At 49.5% G+C, this 22,910-nt stretch overlaps 1 protein-coding gene across 1 annotated transcript; it reads left to right on the top strand.

The window, feature by feature from the left end:
- Positions 1-4,774: 4,774 nt before the first annotated feature.
- On the top strand, positions 4,775-22,697 carry LOC101387845 (insulin growth factor-like family member 1). The gene is made up of 3 exons (XM_087421924.1): positions 4,775-4,839; positions 22,218-22,363; positions 22,468-22,697. The coding sequence occupies exons 1-3, from the start codon at positions 4,775-4,777 to the stop codon at positions 22,695-22,697; spliced, it is 441 nt and encodes a 146-aa protein (XP_087278050.1).
- The last annotated feature ends 213 nt before the right edge of the window (positions 22,698-22,910 follow it).

Raw genomic sequence — 22,910 nt, 5'->3', positions numbered from 1 at the left:
TCCCCAGCCCTGAACTGAGCCTCCCTCCCCCCTGTGTTTGCCCTTCCCTGGTCCTGCCCAACTGTGTCTGGGTGCAGGGCTCTGTGGTTTCTGCACGTAGTGCACTTTCAAAATTGTGAGAGCAATGAAGACTGTTTTCTCCAGTTAATTTTATTTCAAAACTAATTTTATGTCAAATTTGGAAAGGAAAGTGAGATGTCTCTGGGATTCCTAGAATTGGGTCTTTCGGGGCAAGCCTCAGAAAAATGAGCCTTCCCTCTCCCACGTTCTGTTCCAGCTCACTGGAAATGCTGATGTGCGGGAATGGTGCAAAATGAGCGACCCAAACTGAAATGGTCCTTGCTTGAAGGCTCAACTATCCCCAATGTGCTTAGGTAACCACTTCTCCTGGAGGTAACTCCAGATGGGCCCTGGAGAGTCACCCCCTTCTTCTGAGGGAAAGTCAGAGTCTCATGGATTGTCCTCTGACATTTTATCTCTGCTTTTTGGTACTAAATCCAGAAACCGTGATTTTCCAGAATCCCCTAAGCCTTATGCCTTTCAGGTCTCCTCAAAGTCAAACTTCCTTTGGAGACAAATAATTCGTGCATCATGAGAGTCCCAAACCCTCCCCTCCACCCCCAACCACCACTATGATTGGATACTGGGGCCAAGTGGTCTTGAGAGGGAGAAGGAAACTCTGAAGTCTCCCTTGTTTGGTATCTGGTGTGGCAGAAATGGGGAGAGGCTTGTCATAAGCCTGATTGGATTGCAGGAGAGGGTGTGGGGAATTAGAAGGGAGTGTGGTCAATGTCATGAGACTTGGCCCTAGACAGCTAGGAATGTTCTGTGATAGACTGATTGCAGATATGGTTCTGACTGTTTCCTTCCTTATTCACAGCAATTGCAATGTGCGTTTGCATCTCCTCCCATCAAGATTTGCTGTCCATCACTCCGCCTCCTTGACTTTCGTGGCCCAGAGAACACACTGGAGTGTCACATGCCAGTTACAAGCGTAGACTTCACTCAAGGGACCTTGGTGCTTCCACTTTCTCTGTCAAGATACTAAAATAATGTGGACACTCTCTGGCCAGCCTGTTGGAGGGTGAGAGACCACATGGAGGAGAGCTCTATTCTCCCAGCTGAGGACATCCCAAAAAAGCCTGTTGCCATGCAACTGAAGACATGTGAATGAGTTCTTCATAGATGAGCCAGCACCTAGCCCACCCACCAGCTAAGTGCAGACGTGTAGGTGACCCCTTCCAAGGGCAACTGAGCCTGGCCCACATCAGCAAACCACCCACATGACCTGTAGACCAGCATTCATATAGTGGTTGTTTCATGCTGGTGACAGTGTGGGTAGTTAATTGTGCAGCACCAGCAAACACATTACATGAGTTTAATGAGGGGTAATAGACCTTGGGGTCCCAGCAGATCTCCCTGATTTTGGCCCAATCAGCGCTTATTCAGATTCTCACTCAGATCTTACTCTGACAACCCAGGGCATGTTCTTTAGACATCTCCTGGGGGCTCTGTACCTTAGTGGGGAGACTTCTCAGTTGCCTCCATCCTCACACAATGAGGTGTCACCTGCCCCAGGATGAACGGGGCTCTGTCCATGGTCCTGACCATGCGTTTCTGTCCATGAGCTGGGAAGCAGATGAGATTTCGCGTAAGGTCAAGAGACTGTGGAGGTCAGAAGACATGCAAGGAGTGAGGTGCTTCTCACCAGTCAAGACTGTCCACTATTGGCTCCCCTTTTAGGTGGTCAGTGTTTGGATGACAAAAGTGCTTGTCCATCCACATTGCCAGAGCCATCGTACAAAAGGTCTTTCACAGCCTCAGGTTCACACAGGACAGAAATTCAAACTCAGAAACTGTGTAGACTCTTTGCTGGGTCAGCTATGATCCTCTGCCTCCAAACTTCAGTCTTAACCTAGGAAGTCCCTCTGCATTCATTCACTTATTTATTGATTCACCTTGAGGTCTTTCGAATGCTTAGTTTTTCGTGACTAAAGGCTAAATACAGTTTCACTTTGTATAACAAGTGGTATATGATTCTCTGAGCTACTTTCTATTGGATAATAGTTAGAAGAAAGAGAGCTACACGAATTGGCCTGGAAAGACTGATTCTCACTGGCCTAGAGTTTGTAGCTCTGGGATCAGGAGGAAAGATGGCTCTTCCAGGACTTTTAGAAGAAAATTGTGACATTTGAGGTGATGAATAAGATGACACGTGGCTCTGTACTCAGGGGGTGTTGGTTAAAAGGCACTGGGTGCTAGGAATTCTCTGGCCTGGGCTTGAGGAAAGGTAAAAAGTTTTGAGAATGCCTGTGGAGGGTTCTGAGGATATGGAACAGTTGGAAGTCTTGGTACCACCTAGATCTCCACGCCAGGGACCAGCCCCACTGTTGCCGTGGTGACAGACACTGATCACAGAAGAGTGCAGGAGTCAAGTTCTCACTCTGGCCGCACACACATCCTGGCTTCAAATCCCAGCTCTGTCAGGGACTAACAGGGTGATCTGGGTGAATTTGTGTCACTTCTTTTACTGTGCGTTCCTCAGTTTCCCTAGTTGTTAAGAAGGAATCCTAATACTGTCAGACTCACGGGATTTTAGAAAAGATGGAATGGATGGAGGTATATAAAGTGCTGAGAAGAGGGCCAGGCACCAACAGGTGCTCAGAGGTATTATTATTGTCCTTCCAGGTCCTCAGCCCTGAGTGATTGAGCCCTCTAACTCCACACATCTCTTGACTCTCGTCACCTCACCCTAGTCTCAGTGCGTCTCTCTGTCCCACTGTGTGATCATCTGCTCTCTGCCTCTGGGCCTTTGCACCCACTGTCCACTTGCCTGAAATTCTCTCCCCACTGGGTCACACCAAGGATGCTTCTGATGGGCTCTGTATCAATGTCCCGTTCTCCAGGGGGCCTTCATGGACACAGCATCCACCGACATCCAACTGTCAATTTCTATTTCCACACCCCCCCCCAAAAAACTTCTAGTACTTTACACAAATATAGATTGATTGTGATGGTTCTGTCTCCGAATCCGGATTGCGAAACCCGTGAGGCTAGGAGTTGGGTATGTGTAGCTCACAGCTGGGATGCGACGCCTCAATGTTCTCGTGTGTAAAATAGAGTGAACACGGGGTCCACCTCCCAAGGTTTTGGAAAGTGAAAGATGACGTATTCAAGTCGTTAGCGCCGCATCTGGCAAACATCACGCTCTGGAGACTTGCTCTTGCTTGTTAATGGTCTTAACGTTTATTACCTGGACCAAACACTGGCGACTTCTCTGTCCCCAGCGCGGGCGACTCCTCCCTGGTCCACACTGAGCAGCCCCGCCCCGTCCCGCCCTGCGCCTAATGCCCGCCAGGGGGCGCGCCGGCCCCACCTCCTTCCCCTGTGCGGACCCAGGTTGGGCTCAGGCTGAGCGCTGAGGGCTCTCCCTCCCTGTCCTCCACCCTGGCGAATTTGATGGGAGAACTTGAGCCCGCTGTTGGTGATAGGATTGTTATTTAGTGAACCCTGAGGTCCTGAGTGTTCATCTTGAAACTCGTGTCTACGGAAAAAGTGGGTGTGTCTGGATGACAGAGAAGGGTCCCAAATCCACCATTTATGACTCTTTCCAAACTCCAAGCTAGGATCATTACAGCAAATACGACGTGCAACGTGAACAGGTGTTTTGTGCTTTCCCTCCCAACTGAGAGAAGGGCCTGAGGAGAGGAAATTTCTTAAAGAAGTGTCCGCACAGCAAGCCTGGGAATTGTGCCTGCTTGATGTTGGCCAGAGGGGACATCATGAAGGGTCAGGGGCCCAGGGCACCCCTCATCTGTCTAAAGCCCCTCAGACCTGTTCAGAATCATGGAAAGGGGACCAGTCCCCCTACTCAGGGCGCATCCTGGCTGAATGTTCAAGAGGAGACAGAATGAGGAGGGGAACTGAGTCTGTCTCATGTCCCCAAACACCCACTCCATATACCAGATCTCGATAAGCCCCAGGGCCCTCTCTCCAGGCTCATCCAGGATGCAGTTTCTGACATCATCAGGTCATCTGATCCTCCATCAGCTGCCACTGAAGCAGGAGACACCCAGAGAGAATGGGAAATACAGAGACTGACAGATGTAGAGGGGAAGACAAGAACATGGGCAGAAAGGGGCCTGGAAACCTCTTGGGTTTCTCAAGTGGTTGGGGATGAGGCTGGCAGTTTGGCGTGTTTATCAGCCAGTTTATTTCCCTGAGCCTCCTCAGTTTTTTATATCACATCCCTCAGTTTTAATAGTAGCAATTTTCTGGGGTATTAACAGTGCCTCAGAAATTCCTGTGACTTGGTGTCCATCCTTGACTGGGGTTCTGGCTGCTGTCATAAACCCTCTGTTTCCATAACACACCCACATCCTGTACAACCCCAAAAACATAGAGGCTGTCAGAGTGGATGTTCACCTTCATTCCTTCTGCTCTTGTGCAAGCCGGAGTGAGAGTGAATTAGTCAACCATTTGACCTCATTTATCATATGGCAGGGCTTCATATTCCAAAGAGTGTGTTGAGTAGTCGTGGCCCATCCAGCATCATCACCAGAGGTGGTGATACTGGCCTGAAGCGAGGTTGACATGAGGGAAGCCATGTTGTAACTTAGAATAACCTCTGACTAACTCACCCAGGCTGTATATATTTTACCTTGCATGTAGCCCAGGAGGTAAATAGCTACCCTGTAGGAAATAATCCTGGTTGACACATCTACCTCTGAATAGTGATAGATGATGACTTTGTTCTTTTGAGTTTCTTAGGAACATGGCGACCTCCTCCGAGATGAACATTATGCTGGCATCCATCAGCAAGGACAACCCAAGGACCTGGTGTGGCCTCTCCAGTCACCAATGCAGGAGGTCAACATTCCTGAGCCCCTTCCTTCACATCCTTCTAGTCCCTATGTAACTGCCTCAAGATTATGTGCTTGTTTAAGATGGTCTTTCAACTGTGAGTCTGCCATCTTCCGATTTTGCTGGCTAATTGAATAAATCCTTTTCTCAATCACTGACTCATTTACAATTGATTGGCTTCAGGATTGCAGCGAGCAGAATGAGCCTTTGCTCAGTTATGGTAGGAGCCTTGGACATAAAGAGGAACTTGGACAAACAGAGTCTTGAACATCAAGCCTTACACATAAAGCCATAAAGCATCCACTTGGGGAAGTCTAATCTAGAATGAGATGATGATCTGACACCATCCAGGGGTGTCCCAGCTGTGAGTCAGTGAAGCAGACAGCTGGGGTAAGATTGTCAGTGGGATATGGTGACGTGAGGGGGAGAGTGGTAGAATTTCATGTGAGGTGAGTGGAGACACAGAGAGGTGCTATGTGTTCTCATGAAGCAGTAGGTCTGTCCAGCATGAGGAGCGTGTCTGTCCATGACTCAACACCGAGGCAGGGGTGGTTTGGAAAAGTTTGGCAGTTGCAGCCATGTCTCCCATGTAAGGGGGATATGCCTTAGTTCCTGAGTCCAGGGGTCTCTGGTATGTGTTATATTTTGCGATAACACTCCAAGGGCATGACCCTCTGGTTCATGCACAAACAAGGGAAAAGGTAGGGAGGAGTTGGGAAGTCCATGTGTGTGGGGTGAAAGTAGGGAGGCCTGAAGGTTCTGGAAAGCATGTTTGGATGGGGGATTCCACACTCCTGGGTCTGGAAATGACTCCCTAGTTATAGTATAAACGGATGAAGCAATCCTAGAGAAACTAGCTATCTACATCCTACAACACCCCAGAGGCCTTCAAAAACCTGTCAACTGTCACTTTGTTTCCAGGAGAGGAAAGTGCTGGATGGTGGCAGGTGGTCCGTGGAGATAGTTTTTCCTGCAGCCGGGTCATCCTGACCCAGACATGGGTCACCCCAAAAGAGTGGTTGACCTTTGTCTTCAGCCACCTTGTGGCCCTTTTTTGTGATGCCTCCAGAATGTCCTGAGTGTCCAGGAGGGAGCTGGCCTAACTGTCACAACTTCAAGGGGGATTACCCCCAGATTGGATTAAGGTGGGATTTCCAGTTTCTCAAAGGGGCATTGAGGGTGAGCCGTAAGTGGGCAGGGCCCTCAGTGAATCCTCAGGGCACGAAGTCCAGAGATATTGCTGATTTTCCCAGCAGAAGGCGCACAGTGACTGGGAATCTGTGTGAAGGGGAATACTAAAACACGCTGGACACAAATCGATGACCTGAACTACTAGGTGTTGGAAGGGATCAGGCACAGGGCAGGGTTAGTGTTGGGCCCCAGGGGAAAGCTGTGTTTGACAATTTGTGGATAGAGCTCAGACCTTGGACTAGCCGATATCCTTTTCCTTTGGCTTTTTGGTGACCAGAGTAGAAGTGTTGCACAAACTGGAAGTGAGGATTAGAAGTTTGTTGTCTAATAAACCTTGGGTTACTGGGCAGAGCCCCTCAAGTCCCTCCAGTGTCAAATAATATTGGGGAATCTTGATGAGGGGTGTGGAAGGATCCTATTCCACCTGAAGGAGTCCTGTCACCCATATACATCCAACGTCTGTGGAGTTTGTTGCCCACAAATGAGGAGGATTATTGTCTAACAGTGTCTTTAAATTCTTAGGCTAACGGGTGCAAGGTTGAAGGGGGCACAGGACCTCAGGGAAGTCAGACAAGGAGCTTAGGGGACATAGATGGGGGTGTAGGAGTGGAGCACTTTTAGAAGGAGTCTCCTGAGGACACAGAGAATTGAGATCCCCCCATTCTTGAGAAGACCCCTTCCTAACAGGTTTACCAGGAGGTAGAACTGAGAGGGAAGTTGTGTTGAGCTTCAAGAGGTCCCACAGGAATGCAAAGAGGTTGAGAGAGGGACAAATTGTGAGGGAAATGATCAACACCCAACACAGGTAACATCTCGTGACGCCAAGGAAGGGGGCAGGAAGCGAGGTGGTGCTGGGGGAGAATGTGTTGTCCCAGGATTGATAAGAAACGTGGTGGGTGCCCTTCACCTTGTAGGGTTAAGTCCCCTTGCCAGTTTGGGGACAGTTGAGGTCCTCGACATTCATTTCCCGGGAGGGGAGTCAATGATTTTGCACTGGGGTTGGGGGGGTCTTGGGTTTCTTCCATCCTCTGAGGCTGGGGCAGTCACCGCCCAGGGCCCTTTCTCCTCACAACGTGGGCAAGTGTCCAGGCCCACAGGAGCCCAGGAGTGGGGACCTTGCCGTGCATTAAATTTCTCAGTGTCTTCTCGTTGTTTTAGTCACAGTGCCATAAGCATGCATTGTATATTTTCTAATTTATTGGAAATACTGTCTTCATCATGTCAGAGCATGTCTGGAGCTCAGACTTGTCTGCATTTTGCAAGTTCATGTTATTTTTTTGGTAATGAGTCATGAAGCTCTGATCTGAAACCATTTCCAAACTTGCGGCCAAGCAGAGGCTGTTGGGGGAGTCAGTTCTTGCCCTGAGAGCTCCTTCCACATCGTCTCCGTCCATGGCCGTAGTTAGCCACGGTTTCATCCCCCTGCTGTTTACAATTTTGAAAATATGACCAATTAATTTTTGTGGGATAGACTTAAGGAATGGCTGCCAGTAATTTTTCTCTTATATCTCGGTCCCCAATGGGAGTTGGGGGAGCATGAGACCCTTGAAGGTCCTCAAGGATCATGGTCCCATGTTCACATTCATACTTTTGTCCGTTAGATGAGTTTTACATTAAAACTTTTCAATAAACACTTAAAAAATTTCCAAAAATGTTCGTTGAAAACATTTCACGTTAGAAATGTGATTACTGACTGGAAACTCTGTGACCTCTGCGATTTCAAATAGATCGGTTTTCTCCCACTGCCATTGGATTACTCTTTCTTTTCGTAAAATAGGGGATTTTTCCATATTTTGGTCTGAAGACTGTTTATTTTTCTTTTGTAATCTGATTTCGTATTTTATATTTAATCTTTGTATTTTTAAATTTTAGATTCTTTTTATCTTGGCATAGCTGAGGTTTTCCATTATTTTACATTTGTGAAAAGTGCTCTTTGTAAATCTAAGTAGCATAGAAAGAAATCCAGTGAAAAGCAAGCTCCCCACTTATTCTTCGCCCTTCTCTTCCTCCCTTCAGCGAATCCACTCTAATGTCTGGTATGACCCTCCAGAAGTTTCCGTGTTTATGAAAGCATGTCTGCGTGGACACGATGGAGGCGGGAGGTGCAGGGGAGCAGGCCCTCTGCAGCTGAGGTGCCCGGATGAGACCCTGACCTTGCCGCTGACTGTGTGACCTCGGGTGAGGGGAGCCCTCTGTGCCTTGGTTTCCTCATTTGTAAAATGGGATGAAAATCAGACCAAATGAATCCTTATTTACAACAAGTTTTTCAAAACTCACTCTAAAACATTGAGTTGTAAATTTTTTAATGGATTATGAACGACACCTGAAATAAATTGAATATTTTGTAAGTACTTGTTGCAAAATGAACTTTTTGCTGTTTGTTCTAATGTATACATATGAAGACCTCATTCTTTTCCTTTTTTTTAATGTAATAATTTTAAATATTTTTCTACGAGAGAGTATTATTGCGGTATCTGGGTGTACCAAGATATATTTAGCCAAAGTCCTTATTTTTTTAATAGATTTCAAAGATATTTTCATGATACGAAAAATGTTCACAACATAAAGTTAAGGAAGACAAACCAGGATACAAGAATGTACACACACCATGAACCAGGTTTTTAAAAATGTGCTTGTGTGTTCATGTTGGTTCAGTTTTCCTTTAGGGCCACTGAGGTGTGACCGGCCTGTCTCACTCCACGAAACTTGGGTGACAGCATCATTTAACTCCTACATCTAGGGCTGGTTGGGTTTTTTTTCATAGCTCAGCTTTCTTAATTTTTATTTTTCTATTGCTATAACATTCACATAACATACAATCTACACTTTCAATCTTTTTGGCATTTGCAACTCAGTGTTTTAGGGTGGGTCTTTTTTAGTATATTTACAATGCTGTACAATCATCACCACTATCTAATTCCAGAATATTTCCATCGTCCCAAAAAGAAATCCCATGACTGTTAGCAGTCACTACAAATTCTCCCCATCAACGATCCTCTGGCAACCGTGAATCTACTTTCTGTCTCCGTGGATTTGTCTTTTCTGGAAATTACCTGTGACTAGAGTCATACAATATTGGTCTTTTGTTTTATGAGAATAAAATATTCTGGTTTGTATTTAACTGTTATGCTCAGAAAGGTATTATTATCTAACCCATTGGAGACATAAATTAGTAATGAAAATCTTGTCAAAGATAATTGAGTCATTCTTTCTTTGGTCATCAACAATCTCTTCTTGACCTGAATATTCACTCTAAGGGTGAGAAGTTCTCCATGATGACCCCATCTGTCTCCAAGTGATAATCCTGGATCCAGCTGTTAGGTCGAGTTCTAGAAACTTGGCCATTCTTTGTTCCTCTTCTTGTCCAGGTTGCACTACTTCTCCCTCTAAAGGGTTTGTTTATTCCCAGTTTATTGACATCCAGGCTGCCAGGTCAGCTGTGTCTCACCGGGTGCTGAGTCTCTTGACCACCAGCCCTGGCCTGTTTCTCTTGCTCCGCGTCTACTGCATCTTTCTTTGCCCCAGAGCCTCCCCTCCTGCGGGGACAGGGACCACACTGTTCCTGCTGGTCATTTTCAGGCCAAGTGCAACTTCCACGGGTGTAACTTCCTCAATTTTATGCCCTTTAAAAATTACTGAGGTTCTGTATTAGTATTGTTCTGTCTCACAAAACATACTATGTCTGTGGTGTTGTGAGTGGAATGCACTGAAATTCCACTAGTAGGACTTAGGTTAACAAAGAGCCAAGATTACCTCATGACTCAAGAGGATTTTTGGTGAAATCTTCTAGGTCATCGTCTGGCTGTGTTCCTTAACATTACTGTTCACCCCTAATTGTGTTTCTGTGTCCCCAGGGAAGGGACACTCAGTCATCCCAGCACCCACACGTGGTGGATCTTCTACCTCAGTCTAGTATCTTATTGGAAATTCTCCATTCGCATTGGGAATGTTGTCTATGCTGGAGAATTCCCACTTGTATTTTTTTGTTGTGAGGAAGATTGGCCCTGAGCTAACATCTGCCAATCCTCCTCTTTTTGCTGAGGAAGACTGGCCCTGGGCTAACATCCATGCCCATCTTCCTCCACTTTATATGGGACGCCGTCACAGCATGGCTTGACAAGTGGTGCGTCGATGTGCGCCCAGGATCCGAACTGGCGAACCCCAGGTCGCCACAGCGGAGTGCATGGACTTAACCACTTGCGCCACCGGGCTGGCCCCTCCACTTGTATTTTTTACTAAAATACATTTTTAAGTTCCCAGTCCAGAGGTGTTGTTGAAGGACATTTCTGGGGTCCTGGCGTGGATTCAGCCATGCAGCACGGCCACGGAGCTGGTCAGACCCCATTCCCTGTACTAAAGCTCCTTCTGTTTATGATAGTTTGAGTGCATTCTTTTTTCTGCAGTTCTTGCTGCTGCAGCAGAGCATTTGAGGCAGGAAGGGATTTGTCCTGACCCTCAGGGGTTGGCATGCACTGGCCTTTTGCATGGAGCAGGCACCAGCCTGCAAGCTTGAAGTACGCAGCGGAGCAAAGAGCCCACCCCACCCACTCAGACATTGGAGGAAGGCCCTCTGGCACTGGAGAGGCCCAGCCCTCCTCCTCAGGGATACCCCATATAGCTGACGTTCTTCCTGAAAATGGGGAGTTCCACCAAATTCCTACCTGTTCCCTGGGAGGGGCTCCCTGAGGCCAGAGGGAAGTAACGTCCCATAAACCAGGAGGAGGATCAGCCTCTTTACCACCTGGTGTTAAGGGGAAGACTGTGACGTTACAAACTAGTAGTGCTTGTCTGTTTCTCATTCCGGAAGCACAGATCTCCCAGCACCACCTGGAAGCTGTGAGAATGTCTTACTTGGGGTTTGTTCAGGGGCCTGAAACCAAGGCCTACTTGCCCTTTCCAGAGGGACTGGGCCTGGGATTGATGGAGGTTCCCTGGCTGGGATTTGAGGTGTGTGGGTCCAGTCTAGCCTGTCTGTGACCTGCAGAGGGGCCTGTGCCAGGGTCTTCCTTCATGCAGGGAACTGGGTACAGAGAATCCAACCAGCGGGGCTCCCAGTACACTCTAATTTACCAAGGGACCCTGAGCATCCTTTCAGTGGGAAAAGACAGAGTCCTGAACAACCAGAAACATGGTGGTGACTAAGGCAGCCCTGGTCCCTGTCCTCATGGAGCCCTAAGTCCAGTAGAGATGCCAGACTCACCTCAGATGGAGACAACCCAGAATGGGCAGTGCAGGGATGGGGGACGCAGAGGCAGCTTGTCTGGGGACTGTATATATGGGCTTTCAGGGCCCTCTGCTGCCTACTGTGCAGATGGCCCCAGGAATTGTGACGGGTGACAGAATGACACTCAGGAAGCACTGTATATGAACTAATGCTTGTCTTTCAGCCAGGAAACAGCAACAGGACTCTCCCAAAGAAGAGAGCTCAGGTTCAGTGCCGTGTGAATCAAGTATGAAGTGGGAATGTTGACTTGGGCTTTCTTTGTTTGTCTATGTCCTGGGGTCAGGGTGAGGTTCCTGCGTGTGGGCTGGGGTGGAGGATTTGATCTTCATTCTGCTGCCAAGAAAGGGAGCACACAGTCTGCCCAGATGTGCAGTGGAAGTGAGTGAGGTGGTGCTCAAAGGCTGCCAGAGTCAAACACGAAAAATCCAGTCTTCCTCTTATACGGGGAGGTGGATGGACGGTGTTACCTGTAAGTGGCCTATTAGGCCCTTTGAGAAAGAGTGAAGATTTGAACACAGGGCTCTCGGACCCCAAACTCTCATCACTGTCTAGTTAGACGCTCTCAGGGTCCATGGAGCCCTGGCCTGGCCCTCAATGCCTTCCCACCAGCACAGCCTCCTAGAACCCCCTGCCCTGATCTCCCTCCACATTTCCACCCACGTCCTGACTCAGCCCCTGGAGAGACCAGGTTCCAGGCCCAGAGATGCCAACCCCGACCCTGCTCCCCGGGGGAATGTGCTTTTCTGGGGACGTGGCTGGTGTCCAGGCCAATCTCGTCCTCCTTTAGCAGGGATGCCAGGCTGTGTGCCAAGCCCACCTTCAGCTTCCTAGAAGCACCTGGGACAGAGGATGTGAGAGCTGAACCCATTTTTTGGAGGACCTGACAGGGCAGCTAAGTCAGCGGCTCTTAGGAGAGGAGAAGGCGAGCCTGTGCCTGGAGCCTTTCCAGTCCCCTGCTTATTAACAATTTGTATGGGACTCACTAGGAAAAATAGAGATGACACCATCATGGGGCTTACACACGGTCCAAAAGAAAGTTTAATTACTCAGGAATGGTGGAGATTCTATGCAGTGCACACAGTTCTGTTTTGAATCAATTCTATTTTAATTTTATTTAATTTTATTTTTTTTGTGAGGAGATCAGCCCTGTGCTAACATCTGCCAATCCTCCTCTTTTTTTTGTTGAGGAAGACTGGTCCTGGGCTAACATCCATGTCCATCTTCCTCCACTTTATATGGGATGCCTTCACAGCATGGTTGCCAAGCAGTGCGTTGGTGTGCGTCCGGGATCCGAACTGGCGAACTCCGGGCCACCGCAGCAGAGCTCGTGCAATTAATCACCTGCCCCACTGGGCAGGCCCCTCTATTTGAATTTTAAAAGTACACATTATGACAAAATCGTTGGTTTTACAACCTGAAACAGTGTCAGATGCACAGTTTTGAGAAATGTACTCCACCCTACAGCTGAGGAGAGGGGAGGCCTGAGGAGCAGGGGAGGGATGGTTCTGGGAGGGAGCGTGCATCCTCCACCTCCTTGGGAGAGAGCAGACAGTCAGGACCCTGGTGATCCCACGGTTATTTCTGCATCAGAGACCTCCTCCCTGGTCTCCTGCCTCCTGTGCAGCTCACAGCAGACAGACGCTGGGGTCTCCCACAGGCTCACATCTCCCCACTTCCATCCCCTGCTTAGGACCCGTCCGTGGCTCCCAGGGCGCTCAGGTGAGTCCAGAATCCTCCCCGAGGCCCCCAGGGTGACTGGCCCTGCCCTGCCCTCTGCCCTCTGCCCTCCCAGGACTGAGCTCCACTGACATACTCACAGTTCTTGTTCATTCTTAAAATCACAGCTCAGATACCCCTTCACCAGGAAGCCATCCCTGACGCCCTTGGCCCTCCTTCCCTGCCCTACTCACTCTGAGTCACGATTGTCTGTGGTGGTCTGTGCCCCCAGTGGATGTGAGAACTAGAAGGACAGGGCTGGGACTTCCAGTCAGTGCTGTGTCCCCAGCATCGACCAGCACAGATCGGGGGACAGAGCAGGTGCTCTGGGAATACTGAGTGAGTGAATGAATAAAGGAGTCAATGAATGACTGCGTGGGTGGATGAATGAGTGACAGCACTGTGCTCAGGGTGTATCTAGTCAACATGACTGTCCTGATATAGTGACTTTCTGAGAATTGTTGTCTGAAGTTCAGACCTCTCCCTCTCCAGGCAGCCCCCCATCCTCCCTGTCATGCTGTTGCTCAGCTGGGCCCTGTGGGGTGCCATGCCCTGGGGAAGGTCTAAGAACCTCCTTCTAGCCACCTCTCCCCTGCTCTCCACCCCACACACATAGGACCCAACCCTGTGTCGGGGGCTGGAAACCAGGCTGCAACAGCATCCGGGCGCTGCCAGGAGTGAGCAGGTTGGGCCAGGCTCAGAGCCTGCTCTGTTCCTGATTTTACTAATCCCTTGGCTGCCTGTACTGGGAAACATAGATGTTACATCACTGTGCACTTACACTCAGTCTCAAAAGAAAGTGCAAAGACAAACAGGCAGTAAGTGCTCTGTCAGCCTCCCTCAGGGGAGCGGCTCCTTCTCCTTCTGACCCCAAGTGGCTTCTCTCAGAGGAGAAACTGCCCCCTCTCCCTCAGAGCGAGCGTATTCAAGTCCAAGGAGGGTTAATTCCTGTGAAGGAGACAGGTGAAAACCTTTCATGGTCCTGTTGTCTTAACTCTGATGGAGTCATGGTCCACTTGAGGGTCTGGTGATGGCTGTGGACACTTTTGCCCAGAATGTCAATGAAGCAAATGAGTGTGATAAAGACATTGGTCACATCAGTCACCTCTAAGATCATCAATTGTTTACCCAGAGCCAGGCACAGGTGCTGCATTCTCTCATTCGTAATCTTCTCTCCTCACCCCTCTCTTCTCCCCTTCTCTCTCCATGAACCAAATGAAAACAGTGGCTTTTGCAGAGCAGACACAGCACTGACTCTCAAAGCCTGCAACAGTGCCTGGGATATGCAAGTCGTGAATCCTTGAGTAAGTGACAACTGTAAAGAAGAAACAGAAATAGACACGTGTCCTTGTGACATTGGATTTCCTATCTTGGTTCTATGAGTGACCCCAGAAGCCTGGCAAATCTCCCATTTTGCCTACTTATTCTAATTAGAGTTTCCAAATCCGTAAATAAAAGGTCACTGCCCATCACAGTCGCTGCCACCTGAATGACATCAACCTTGGTTCGGTAAGTGGGTACTAGGCTCTGGTGTGAGGTCAGGGTGTTGAGGAGCCCCCTAAGGAGGGCTCAAAATGTAGAAAGAACACGGGGAAAGTAGAAGACTTGTAGGGTCACATGGATCAGACATTACTAGCTGTTTCAATTTGGGACAGTGGGGACAGCTCCAAGGTGTATCCTATGCCTTGATTTTTGCTAAAGTGGCCTTATTACTGGAGGATGAGAGGGATGCATGTGAGGGAAGGAAGGGGGACGGAGCATCCATCCTCTCCTGGCTCTTAAAGGATCTGACGTGAGGTTCCAAGGTGACGGATACCCTGTGTGATGCCTGCCCCAGCTCCAGGACCAAGCAATGCCCCTGTTGCCAGAGAAGAGGACTGGAGCTCCTCTTCATCCCTTGCTCATCTCTACAGACAAAAAGACCTCGGAATCTGCCGCTTTCCCATCCACTGAACCAAAGCCAACCCCAGACACGTGATCCCCAATGCAGCCTCCAGGTAAGGAGTGCAGAACCCCACCTTCTGTCACAGCTGCAGCCCCAACCCCAAGAGAACCTCTGCCTCCATCCCATCCCTTTCCTCTCCCGCCCTCCTCTCCTTCCACAGCAATGTCCCAACCACATCCCCACATCAGTTCCATTTATATTGTTAAGATGATTATTTCCCAAAGCAATCTGCAGATTCAATGCAATCCCTAGCAAAACCCCAATGGCCTTTTTTAATTTCTTCTTCTTCCAGAAATGTCAAAGCTCAGTCTTGATTCATATGGAATTGCAAGGGACTCTGGATACCGAAAAGAGTCTTAAAAAAGGAGACCAAAGGTGGAAGACTCACGCTTCCTAATTTTAAACTTGCTATAAGGCTACAGTAATCAAAACAGTATGGTACTGGCATAATGGTAGACATAGAGATCAATGGGATGGAATTGAGTTTCCAGAAATAATCCCATAGATTTATGGCCAATTGATTTTTTGATGAGGCTGCCGAGAGCATTCAACGTGGAAAGAAGTTTTCAGCATGTGGCACTGAGTCAAATGGATCTCCACAGGCAGAAGAATGAAGCTGGATCTCTACCTCACACCATATACAACATATATAACTCAAAGTGGATGAAAGGCCTAAATGTAGGAGGTAAAGCCATAAAAGTCTTAGAAGAACACATAGGAGTAATTCTTCATGACTTTGGATTTGAAAATGTTTTCTTAGATATGACAGCAAAAGCACAGATACAAAAGAAGAAATAAAGGATAAACTGGAATTAAGCAAAATTGAAAAGTTTTGTGTGTCAAGGAACACTACCAAGATAGTGAAAATACAACCCACTGTTGGGAATGGGAGAGAATATTTGCAAATGGTATATCTAACAGTGATCTAGATTATAGTATCCAGAATATATAAAGAGTTCTTACAACTGAATAACAAAAAGACAAACAACACAATTTAAAGCAAAGGATTTGAATAGATATTTCTCCAGACAAGATATCCAAATGTCCAACAAGCACATGAAAAGATGCTCAAAGTCATTTTTAAGGGAAATTCAAATCAAATTACTAAGAATTACCACTTCACACCCACTAGAATTGTGATAATTTTTTAAAATGGAAAAAAATAGTGTTAGCGAGGGTGTGGGGGAAACTGCAACACTCACTCTTTGCTAGTGGGAAGGTGAAATGGTGCAGCCACTGTGGAAACCTGTTCGTCTCTTCCTCACTAAGTGAATCATAAAATTACCATGTGAACAGACAATTCTACTCCTGGTGTATTCTCAAAAGAATTGAAAGAGTTGTTCAATCACTTGTATATAAAAGTTCATTTTAGAGTTATTCACAAGAGTCAAAAGGTGGAAACATCACAGAAGTCCATCTATTGATTAATGGATAAACTAAATGTGGTATATCCACATAATGAAATACTAGTTCTTACGAGAAATGAAGTACAGATACATTACAACATGGATGAATGTTGAAAGCATTGTGATAAGCGAAAGAAACCAGACACAAAGAACTATATATTGTATGATTCTATTCATATGAAAAACCCAAAATCGGTAAATACATTGAGACAGAAATCAGATTAGTGGTCTCTAGGGGCTGGGAGGAGGGTGGAATGGGCAGGGATTGCTTAATGAGTATGGGGGTTTCTTTAGGGGTGATGAGAATATTCTGGTGATAGTTACACAACATCTTGAATGTACTAAATGCCACTGAACAGTACAATTTACAACGGTTAAAACGATAAATTTTACTTTATGTGTATTTTACCACACACGTAAAAATGAAGAGTAAAAACATTTGAATGGGGGATGGGTAGGGGGGTGGGGGGGTGTCCGGAGAGCAGAAGGAACTGTCCACACCACTGGTGCTGACCCACTCAGTCTGTTTCATCACTTCTCTTGCTGGAATAAGACTTTCCCTGAGCATCTTCACCTTACAGTGGGATTCTGACTCCCATCTGCTTGTGCAGAGTGGAGGCTGGTCTGGTTCAAGTAAATCTAAAACCCTTGATCTATTCGGTCCCTGAAATAACTCGTTCCTTTCTCATTGATGATCAAAAACCACACTGAATTGATTCCCAAGTGTCTTTCTTGACAGCAAAGCCCCAAAGAACTGTGGTAAGTGCTCAGCAGAAGATGTCCAAGGTGCTGTCTGGATGTAATGGGGAGACTGACCTCAGCCTCAGGGTCCAGAGACATTTTGGGGAGGGTGACATTTACACTGAAAGCTGGAGAGTGAATAGAATGCATGTGAAGAGAGTGGGGAGAGAGTCAGACAAGAACTGTCATGCACGAACCCTGGAACATGTGGATGTGGGGGGACCACAGACCCTGAAGTTGAGGTGCAGAAAGTGAGTGGAGTGTGGGGCCTGCAGCTGGGGACATGAGTGTTGAGCCATGAGAGACATTTTGGGTTGTAATAAAGAGTTGCAATAAGTTGAGCATGATGGGAGGGTGATGAAGGGTATACTGGACACTTGGCATCCATCCCACCCACTCAGGGTCTTCTTGTCCTCAGAGGCTGGGCCGCTTCAGACGGCCTTTGCCAGAAGACCTTGCAGCTGGGGTTCTAGATGCATCTGAAGCTCTGAGCAGCACAGCCATGGAGTCACCAGGTGTTTCCCCAGCAGCAACAACATGTCGAGGCAATAGCTTCGAGGTGCCAAGAGGCTGCTGGGGCTGCAGCAGTGATGTTCAGATCCCTGAGTCACACAGCAGTGCTGGTCTGGGCATCATCCCTGGAGGCCAAGCCTAGAGCCTGCTCCTCCAGCCCCTCCTCTGACCAGTAGGCTCTTAACTTGTTGCCAAATTGACCTCACTCCGGTGGGACTCCAACCCACATGCAGAGGAGCTCTGAGAAGGAACCCACAGGTGGGCCTCATACCCACAATCCGTCCCTTCCCTGGTGGGTTCTCTTTTGTTCCGAGTCGTGGATTTGAAATGAAATGGAAGCTGAGTGGTCAACAGCACAAGCTTTCATTCCATAGCCAGAGAATGGAGAAGTGGGAACTAGGTTCACAAATCAACTTCTCAGCTCTTGGGACACATAAGCAGCTGTTATAAGGGGTCCAGGTTATGAAGGGGAGGAAAATTCATAGTTTTCAGAGAAATGGGCAGGCTTTTCTGGGGATCAAGGGTGCCATCTCTTTTCTTTCCTTATTTGGTCCTATCCTGCCATTGCCATGGCAACTCTAAACTGTCATGGCGCTGGTGGGTGTGTGGTGTAGCGTGGTAATGCATTACAATGAGCATATAATGAGCTGCGGGGTCTATGTTAGGTCAAGGCAGCTGCCATGCTGCCTTCAACGGGTGTTACCTGGTTTCTACTATGTGTCTCAGCCTCCTCCTCCTTCCTCTCATTGTGGTTTCCTGTAAGCTAAAGAGAACATTTCAGGCGTGTTCTGAGCAGGGCTGCGGTTACCGGCTCATGGGTTGGTGGGCCGGGTAACAAAGTCACTGTTTTACTTGAAGAATCCAATCAGAGCTGATATCAGGCCAGACCATCCATTCTTTGGTCACCAGAAGTCCCTTTGCAGGGAGTAGGGATCAGTTCCTGAAATCTTGATAATGTGATTGGAGCAGAAGGGTGACACATCATCCTCCTCAGCCAGCAGAGGAGGACCTTCTGGCTCTGGAAGCCCCAGCCCCTCCTCCTGCATACCTGACATTCTCTCTGTACACCTGAAAGTCCACTGCATTCTTGCCTGTCCCCTGGAGGGGCTCCCTGAGGCCAGATGGAAGTAACATCCAGATACTGACAGGAGGGATATTCAGCCAATTTATTCCTGGGGAAAAGGAGAAGCCAGTGGGGAATCTGGTAAGAGCAGGAAATGCCAGCTCTGGGGTTTCCCATCCAGGAGCCCAGCTCTGCCAGCCCCAACCAGGAGCCGTGGGAACGTCGACCTGGGTCTTGTGCAGGGGAGTCTGAGAGCACAGCCTGCCTGCCCTTCCTGGAGGGGCTGGGCAGGGGGTTGGAGGCCCCGGACTGGGATTCAGGAGTCCTGGGCTCTGTTCCAGCCTGTGTCACTGACCCGCAGGAGGACCTTGGGTCAATGTCTTGCTTGGATCCAGAGAATAAAACAAATGGCTGTTGGGGAACTTACACTGACTGCCAAGAGAGCCAGAACTGTCTTTAGCCATCAGGAGAAGCAGAGTCTCAACACCTAATGACGGCTTCAACCAGAACAGGCCGGGTCCTACCTCACGATCCAGGATCTCACACAGAAGACAGAGCTGTCCTCAGACAGTGGGGTCCCACAGTGTCTGTCAGTGGCTGGACCCTCCACTGGTCAGGACCCAGTGAGTTAGTGGCTCTGTGTCCACACATCTCAGGAGCAGCCACTGCCCTCCCATCAGCACAGACCCCCCTACCCTGTCCTGATCTTCCTCTACCTGCCTGCCCTTTGCTCACTCAGTTCCCTTGAGAGACGTGGCTGCTACCCTGCCCTGGGGAATGTGCTTTCTCCCTCATCTTGGCTGGTGTCCAGGCATCTACTGCCCCACAGATTTTGGCAGAGGCAACCAGGCCTGTGTCCTTGCCTACCTGGAGCTATCCCAGAAAATGAACAGAATCAAGGTCATGAGAGATGATCCCTGAACTGGAAAGCATGATGAGGCAGCTAAGTCTGTGGCAGTCAGCAAAGAGGGGACCAGCCCTTCCCTGGAGCACCCCCATTCATGAGTTTACTGAGCAATAGACAAGTAGTACATCATTACGTGGCTTCCAACATTCTGGAAGGGAAGTTTCCATAAGCAACCTTTGACAAGATTCTGCACAGCATACACTAATCCATTTCCTAATCTATATTTTTCAATTAAAAAAATAACATAGTTTATGACCAACTCAATTGACTCTATAACCTGCTAAAATGGTGCAATCCACAGTCTGTGAAACACCGCTCTACTGTGCAGCTGCAAGAGAAGGGAAACCAGAACACAAGGGAGACGTGGGGCTGGAAGGGGAGCTGCTGTCCCCCTGCCCCATGGGAAAGAGGACATTTGGGACTCCAGCAATTGCACAAGGATTTCTGCTATGGCAGGATCTTCTCTGGTCTGCTACTCCAGGCTCAACCCGCCTCTCCACCTTCCTCACAGCTCACAGATGCAGGGATGTTCACAGACACAAATCTGAACTCTCATCCACTGGTCAGGACCCAACCATGGTGCCCAGTGCACTGAGGATAAAGTCCTGAGTCCTCCCCAAGGCTCACAAGGGACTGACCCTGCCACCCACCTCCAGTCCCCTCTCTCTGCCCTGCCCTCCACTCTGTCTGGGCTCAGCCTTAAAATCTTAGCTCAGACATCCCCTCCTCCAGGAAGCTCTCCCTGATCTCCCAAGATGAGTGATGACCCCTGTCCCAGGCTCCCACAATTCCTGGGTTTTCTGAACCCAAGCCTGACCTTTCTGAGCCATCATGGACTGAGGAGAGTCTGTGATCCCCAACGATGGGAAAGGACCTGCTACTGAGTCATCACTGTGCCCTCAGGGTCACCTGGCACAGGGCTGGGCACACTGCTCATCCTCAGCTACTATTTATTGTCAGGCCCTTGCTTGTGTCATCTCTGTTAGACCAAAAGACAATGGGTCAGCTGGGCCAGGTTGTCTCCATTTTCCGGGGAAGGAAACTGAGGCTCAGAGAGGCAAAGTCCCTCCCCAGGTTCTTTCTGGGAAACCCGACATGTGGGCACCAATGCCAACCCCACACCACCACCAGAGCTGGGCTGTGACAACATCTCTGTCCCCAACCAGGAGAGACCAGAGCTTGCACCGAGGACACCCCCAGAGCTGACCTGGATGTTTCCCTGAATCCCCCACTTCTGCTGGGTCTGGACACTGATGCGGTTCCCCCCTCACAGTGCAGGACACGCTCCGTTCCTCTTTCACTGGGTCCTCGCCCTGGTTTCTGTCTGGAGCGGGTGCATGTCATGGAGGAGCTGAGTCTGGGCCTGGGCTCCAGGTGGAGGGGAGTCTGGGGAGCGAGTGTGGAGGCTCCCGCAGGGGAGCAGAGACGCAGAAGGCAGGATCTGTCCAAACACAGGGAGGCAGGTAGAGGGACACAGCTGCCCACATGAGGAACAGGTCACCCTTCCCAGGCTCTGGGGAGAAACTTGTCCATGCAGGGGTGGGCTCTGTGCCCCCGAGGGATGGAGTCCTGCAGGAGCTGGGGGAGGGGCCTCCCCATCCTCACTGTACAAGGTGACCCTAGTCCCACAGAACTGACCCCACAGTGTCCCTCAGGGAAGGGGATCCTTCACCTTCTATCTTCACATCCTGACTCCAAGACTGCTCTTCTCAGGGGACATTCAATCCTTCTCCCTCTGAACAGCCATGTTAAGGAGTAAAGACTTCGAGAATCTACTGATGGTGCTGGAATTTCTCCTACAGAACTTCACAGATGTGTAATATTGACAACGACCTTGACCACAGCAACCAAACTCTAATGGATTATCTTACCATTCTCTCTCTCTCTCTCATGAACTCAGTGAAAATTGACTTCTGAATGTCCTGCTCCCCACCCCTCCCCCGTGTCTGACACGAAGCCTGGGGCACACGAGGTGCTAAGTGGACAGGTGCTCCTGAGGAAATGACCATTAGTGGAGAGACAGAGAAAGAGGTGGGGAGAGCACCCTGGGGGGCTGTGGGTCCCAGGGGTCCTCCAGGGCCTTTTTCCTGTTCATTCAGGAGCCACCTCAGTGTCCTCCCCACACATTCCCCTGTTCCCCAATCTCGTTCAACCTGGAATTTTCAAATGTGTAAAAACTAGTCTCTCACCTGGATGCTGTGAGCTGCCATTTAGTGAGCCCTGGGCTGGGGGTGTGAGGTCAGGGAGCTGACAGGCCCCCCGGGAGGATGTGAGGGGTTAGAATTCCAGAAGAGTGGGAATGAGGCTATCGTGCTGGGCATGAGAGGGAGGCATTTGGGGGAGAGGTTGATGTCGGGGCACCTGCTCCTGCCCCAGGGCCCAGTGTGTCTCTGCAGCCCAGGCAGGGGATCCGATGACATCACCAGCTTTACAGTAGGAGTAAAAGCACCTGCTGAGATTGGCTGATCCCCTCTCCACTCCACTGCAGCTGCCCCAGAGCCATAGCTCCCCGATGCTGCACCCTGGGTAAGGAGGATCCAAGCCCAATTCCCCTCACCTTCCACAGGCCCGTAATCCCAAGACACCCAAACTCAGGTGATTAGATTCCACCCTGGACTGCTACTAGCCTTTCCCTGTGCCTCATACAGGACAGACACCCCCTCAGACCTTCCCCTGCCCCAAGCTGGGCTCTCCGAGGTGGACCCCTGGCTGCCTGCTCATCCCCACCTCACCCTCTGCTCTCCCACAGCTCTCTCGGCCGATCTCTGCATCCTCTGCTCACACGGAGCCCCAGGTGAGTCCGGGAGGGACACTCAGAGGTGGGGTGTGTCTCCCAGAGGGCCTCAGGCTGGGAGCCCCTGCCCTGCTGCCTGGTCACACCAGCTCCGTCTCTTCCAGTGTCCCCCATGGGTGCTCACCTGATGCTGTGCCAGCCACACATGACCTGTGGGGACAAGTTCTACCACCCCCTGCAGCACTGTTGCTATGACGACGCTGTGGTGCCCTTGGGCAGGACCCGGAAGTGTGGCAACTGCACCTTCAGGGTCTGCTTTGAGCGGTGCTGCCCCCGGTCACTCAGACCCCAGGATTCCTTCGTGGTGAAGCTGAAAGGCCGAGTTGTTCCTTGACCCCGCCCCGGAGGACAGGGTTTGTCGCAGGTGAGGTCCTGTCCCCTCCATGGGATTGGGGGCTGCAGGGGAGCGGGAGGGTCTGGATGCCTGTTCTGTCCCTAATGCCGCCCCCTGACCCTGCCACCTGCTCCACTCCATCTACCTCTCCCCTTTTCTCTCCTGGTTTCTCTCTCCCTTTGTGTTTATTTCTTTCAGCCTCTTTGCTGCCCT

The sequence above is a fragment of the Ceratotherium simum genome, chromosome 33, assembly GCF_057802395.1.
Source record: "Ceratotherium simum simum isolate JZ-2026a chromosome 33, ASM5780239v1, whole genome shotgun sequence".
Taxonomy (NCBI): Eukaryota; Metazoa; Chordata; class Mammalia; order Perissodactyla; family Rhinocerotidae; genus Ceratotherium; species Ceratotherium simum.
The sequence above is the reverse complement of the archived record's forward strand: the minus strand, read 5'-3'. Positions and strand labels throughout refer to the sequence as shown.

What these genes read in the sequence shown, in the direction of transcription:
- LOC101387845 (XM_087421924.1), top strand. Translation starts at nt 4,775, where the DNA reads ATGGCGACCTCCTCCGAGATGAACATTATGCTGGCATCCATCAGCAAG. An exon ending in AAGGACAACCCAAGGACCTG is followed by an intron (nt 4,840 to 22,217) that starts GTGTGGCCTCTC and finishes TGCCTCATACAG; the next exon opens with GACAGACACCCCCTCAGACC. An exon ending in CTGCTCACACGGAGCCCCAG is followed by an intron (nt 22,364 to 22,467) that starts GTGAGTCCGGGA and finishes CGTCTCTTCCAG; the next exon opens with TGTCCCCCATGGGTGCTCAC.